General features: G+C 39.6%; 1 protein-coding gene across 2 annotated transcripts; it reads right to left on the bottom strand.

Moving 5' to 3' along the window:
- LOC110490411 (RAD51-associated protein 1) lies at positions 1-4,219 on the bottom strand. 2 transcript variants are annotated; one of them, XM_021563792.2, is made up of 9 exons: positions 3,862-4,216; positions 3,555-3,601; positions 3,285-3,429; positions 2,434-2,540; positions 2,136-2,228; positions 1,874-2,011; positions 1,587-1,766; positions 1,329-1,481; positions 1-1,195 (listed from the first exon to the last, which is right to left on the bottom strand). In XM_021563792.2, exons 1-9 carry the CDS (start codon positions 3,957-3,959, stop codon positions 1,068-1,070), a joined length of 1,089 nt encoding a protein of 362 aa, XP_021419467.2. In that variant the 5' UTR covers positions 3,960-4,216; the 3' UTR covers positions 1-1,067. The 2 variants fall into 2 exon arrangements, with proteins under 2 accessions (XP_021419467.2, XP_036800676.1); XM_036944781.1 differs by lacking the exon at positions 2,136-2,228 and having other exon boundaries at positions 3,862-4,219.
- Positions 4,220-4,656: the final 437 nt, after the last annotated feature.

Here is a 4,656-nt window from a genome sequence, read left to right as displayed (position 1 = left end):
TCGTTTATATTGAATCTTTAATGTTTTATACATTGTACAAAGCTTTCGCTGAACAAAATCCACAAAACTTTTAGAAAAATAGTTGCCTATTCTACTTGATGTTAGTAAAATCAAGGTAAAAAGTTATATAAAGGGCCATTCTGTAGTTGCTACATCCATTATTTTACTTTTAAAATAAGCTGTTTTACTCCAATGTTTGTGACAGAAACAATAAATCAACTAAATGCAAACAAACACTACCCACTGGGCAGCCTTCAGTTCAACTTCTCGTTTTTATTTACATTTGGTTTAGTTGTCAACTAACGCGAATTTAACATAAAATTAACAACAAATGTCATGTCGTTTTAGGTTAAAAGTTGGGTGAAAAAAATATATAATGCCCTTACCTTGACTTTTTGTAAATCCAAATCAGTTTTTCACGTTGATTCAACTTCATCACATATATTTTTTGGGTTGAAATGGCGTGGAAACAAAGTTGATTCAACCAGTTTTTGCCCATTGGGTATATAGCCTCAAAACATGGTTAAAACTAGTTTTGATATCACGGGTGGTCAGTCCTTACATCCACAGCTTTGTCTATGAATTTCAGAGTGGTTACATTTCTCCAGCCTCATCCCTCAGCTTTTTACCAAAACGGGGGCGGGGTCTCCGCTTTGTTGTTGATTTAACTGATTGCCACTTTAACAATGATAATTTTGCATTTTAAGATAATTATATCCAGCAGAGTGCGCCATTGCACCATTTCATTTACATGTTGGAGTGAAAACTAAAAACAGACAGAAGACAAACTCTATTTGAAATAATAAAACACACAAAGGGTTTGAAATCTGAAGGCTTTGTTATAGGCCAAAAAACAGTATAAGTTGGGAATTGTCCTTTGTTAAGTCAAATGGTCCAAAAGAAAAAAGCTGTTATAAAAAGGAGAGCATGTACGACCCCAGACTAATAATAATTTACAGTACAATTTTAATGCCTCTTATAAAATAGACAGATCTAGAGGATTACAAAAGAAATCCTGAAAGTCAACTGTCAATTACACAGAGCCCCTCTCTAATAGATAGGTGGGGTCAGTGACTAGCAACACTGGGGTGCAGGGGTTTGACCCGCACCATGCGAGACAGTCCAAGTCTTAGACCCTGCCCTGGAGACTTCACTGGGACACTCTGTGATGAGCTGGGACTTCTTCCAACGTGACCTGATGACAAGTTGTATGATAAAAATAATGGGTGAACTGGGTCTTAAAATGCCTGAATACAAGGCACAAACATGCAGTCCTACAACTGCTTATGAGATTACGATGACCTCCTTGACCTTTCAGTCCGTCTTACCTGGAGGATTCCACTTGGGTATTCTGCCCCCCGCTGGACTGCCAGAGACTGCAGGTCTGGAGATAGGAGAAGTGCCAGGAGACCTCTTGGGCACAGAGGCTGGCTTGGCAGTTGGACTTCTACCTAAGGTGGGAGTTTTTAGATTGGGAGTCCCTGTAAGGAACAGAAGGACAATTTGATTGAAACTCTGCAGGCTAGGAGCATAAAAAGATTGGGTTATTAGAATGGCAGTTCATAGTTCCTAAAGCTATTAAGTACCTGTCAAATGTGGTTTGGTTTTTGATGGTTTTGAAGGCTGCTTTTCTTCCTTTGGTTTAGCTTTTGGTTGCTCCTTCTTGGCTGTCTTCTCTTCTGTGTTCTTTTTCTTTGGTTTCTTTACTGTGAACTCATCATCATCACTTTCAGCTGGATCACTGAAATCAGCATCACTCTCTGAATCTGACTAGAAAGGAATATTCAGTATACAGTACGCAACAAATGTGTGTCATGTAATACCTGGAATGTAGAAAAACAAAGAGCCTATGCCTTTGGGTTGCTATGACAACCTGGTGTCCCTTTGGGATTGTAGTCCTCATCGCCATCCTTCAGCATGCTCCTTTGCTGCTCTGTAGCCTTGGAAGCTGCCTTCCTCTGTCTGGAGGGGGCGCAAGGGGATCCCCGATCATTCGTGATCTGGTCAAGGCCTAAGGGAGGAGAGGATCTAATCACAAAGGGATCACTAGTGACTGTGACATGCAAAGGCATTGGATTGAATAATATTAAATAGATTTGGCAGTGGTGGGCATTTGAGATATCAAAAATAAATACCTAAAAGGTTGATGTCCACACAGGAGTTGGAAAGGCGTAATGATGGATCCAGATTTTCACCATCTCTTTGTGGTTGATTCTTGACATATTTTTCTAAAAATATATAGAATAAAACAAAATTAAATTGCAAATAATTTTTGGCACTGAGTGAGAAATGTGAGTCATCCATTCTCTACTGTATGTATGTGCATATTGTGATAAAACTACCATGGAGCCAAACCACTCCAAATTGCTGTTTTGCTGTTGAACAGCAATGTTTCAAACACCAGTTGTTAAGAATCAACAATAAAATGCAAACCTGGATTATAAGAACATTGTTCCTCATTTATCTCGGTGGTTTTAAGCAACGACAAAGTAAGAGCTGCTTCCAAATCTCTGTCATACAGCTTCTCATCCAATGGTTTCCTGAAAAACACAGGTACAATTCTGATGTTAGCATATTTTACATTAAAGGCCTTCTCAAAGGGACATGTGACAAAAGTGTGACAAAGCTAACATGTAACAAGTGATATGTGTAGTGTAGTTGAATTCTGGTCATCCTGACCTGCAGTGCTGAAGTTTCACCGACAATACTGATCAACATAGAGCAGATTGATCACAAGGTTACATTCAGAGAGACTTTGACTCTGTATCACCATGACACATCAAAACACCCCTACTGCCACTGGCCTCAGAGACCTTGCCAATGATTCACCACACCTTGTGGCTTTTTGTGATTTGATGCATGGCAGATCACAAGCAACACGTCTGGCTAAAAGACTCATTTGAGTTTGAGCACTGATTTATGGAGTTCTTCTCTGGGCCAGTGGTCAGCATGATGTCATTCCATACACCATCTAGACACACTGTCCCGAATACTGCCTGCAACTGGCTATTTGTTATTGTTTTTCTCTCACTATGCAGAATAAGGTGAAGGGGCACTGACTGAGGGCAACAAAGACATTCAGAGTGTCTCTGTTCTGAATGCATGCTTCTGTTTGCATAGCTGCTGTCACACACTACAAAACTGTTAAGAATGTGTCATACCTTTTGTCTCCACAACATATATATTGAGGAACAAAGAAACAACAAGTAATTCTATTGAATATATGGTGTTGTTTTATAAACGTTTAAGGGTTCTTTCTGCTTGTTTCTGATTCCACTTCCTACCTGTTCTTGTGGCCTATGGATTGTGAGCTAGTCTCTTGACTGGAGGCCTTGTTTGAAGATTTCTTGCTCTTCTCCTGCGCTGGCTCTTTCACACTCTCCTTGGCTTTTTTGCTGGGTGGTGCTTTCACAGAGGCAAAATCATCATCTGTTTCACATGATCAGAAACAGTGGAACACATGATTACATACAAACCATAAAAGGAGAAGGGAATTGCAACACCAACTGGCTATTTACACCATAAATTAATGAAATACATTGGATTTGACATACCATCAGCCAAGTCCTGGAAATCTGAATAATTTACAAGCTTTGTCTTCCTGTCAACAAACCACACACACACACACACACACACACACACACACACACACACACACACACACACACACACACACACACACACACACACACACACGTGACAAAATTTGCAAGATCAAGTAACGTTAGTCTCTCTAGACAGACGGGTTGCCTCCCACAATGTACTAATGTCGGTCTGGGATTCGTACTAACGTTACGTTAGCAAGTTACTGTAGCTAATTAAGCTTAGCTAATAAAAAAAAGGTAAGCTTTGGTTACAAACCTCGATGGTCGCTCCATATCAGTTTTCTTTTCTTTAGCGATGGTTAAAATTATATTATTGCTCAAATGTTTTAATGATCGTATCATAAAAGTAGCCATAAAACATACTTTGCAGATTTCTTTCAACAGTGGTCTCTGGTACACGAAAACAAACTTTCAATCATCCCGCCCGAAAATGTGATTACAAATCTCACGATTTAGATTCGTTGATTCGTCGTTTCTTGTTCTTCAGGTGTGTGTGAGACAAAGGGACATTTTCAATTCTATAGTATCGTTGCGTCCTCTCTCCTCTCTTCGTCTCCTTCTCAAAACCCAATGGAGAAGAATGTCAGAGGGGTGGGACCTCTGGCGTTCTCCTCCAATGTGTTGTGAGAAGGAGACGAGATCTTCCCAAAGATATGTATAACTAACCCTCCTTGTTCCATCTGTGTGATGGTGAGAAGAGGCGAATCTACTGAGAAGAAATACAACTTTCACCAATCTATAAACACAGGTCTAGGATCAGATTAAACCAAAGTATAGTTTTTATTTTACCTTTAGTCAACTAGGCAAGTCATTAAGAACAAATTCTTATTTTCAATGACGGCCTCGGAACAGTCTTGTTCAAGGGCAGAACGACATATTTTTTTCCCCTTGTCAACTCGGAATTTAATCCTGCAACCTTTCGGTTACTAGTCCAACGCTCTAACCACTAGGCTACCTGCTGCCAATAAAAGTTTAATCAACAATCAGTAACCAATTAACAATTCGAGGGGTTTTGTTTTGTACAGAAATCGTTTTCTGCTTTACTTTTATT

Source organism: Oncorhynchus mykiss, chromosome 15 (genome assembly GCF_013265735.2).
Source record: "Oncorhynchus mykiss isolate Arlee chromosome 15, USDA_OmykA_1.1, whole genome shotgun sequence".
Taxonomy (NCBI): Eukaryota; Metazoa; Chordata; class Actinopteri; order Salmoniformes; family Salmonidae; genus Oncorhynchus; species Oncorhynchus mykiss.
The sequence above is the reverse complement of the archived record's forward strand: the minus strand, read 5'-3'. Positions and strand labels throughout refer to the sequence as shown.

What these genes read in the sequence shown, in the direction of transcription:
- LOC110490411 (XM_021563792.2), bottom strand. Translation starts at nt 3,959, where the DNA reads ATGGCTACTTTTATGATACGATCATTAAAACATTTGAGCAATAATATA. An exon ending in GATATGGAGCGACCATCGAG is followed by an intron (nt 3,602 to 3,861) that starts GTTTGTAACCAA and finishes GTTTGTTGACAG; the next exon opens with GAAGACAAAGCTTGTAAATT. An exon ending in CAATCCCAAAGGGACACCAG is followed by an intron (nt 1,767 to 1,873) that starts GTTGTCATAGCA and finishes CTTTCTAGTCAG; the next exon opens with ATTCAGAGAGTGATGCTGAT.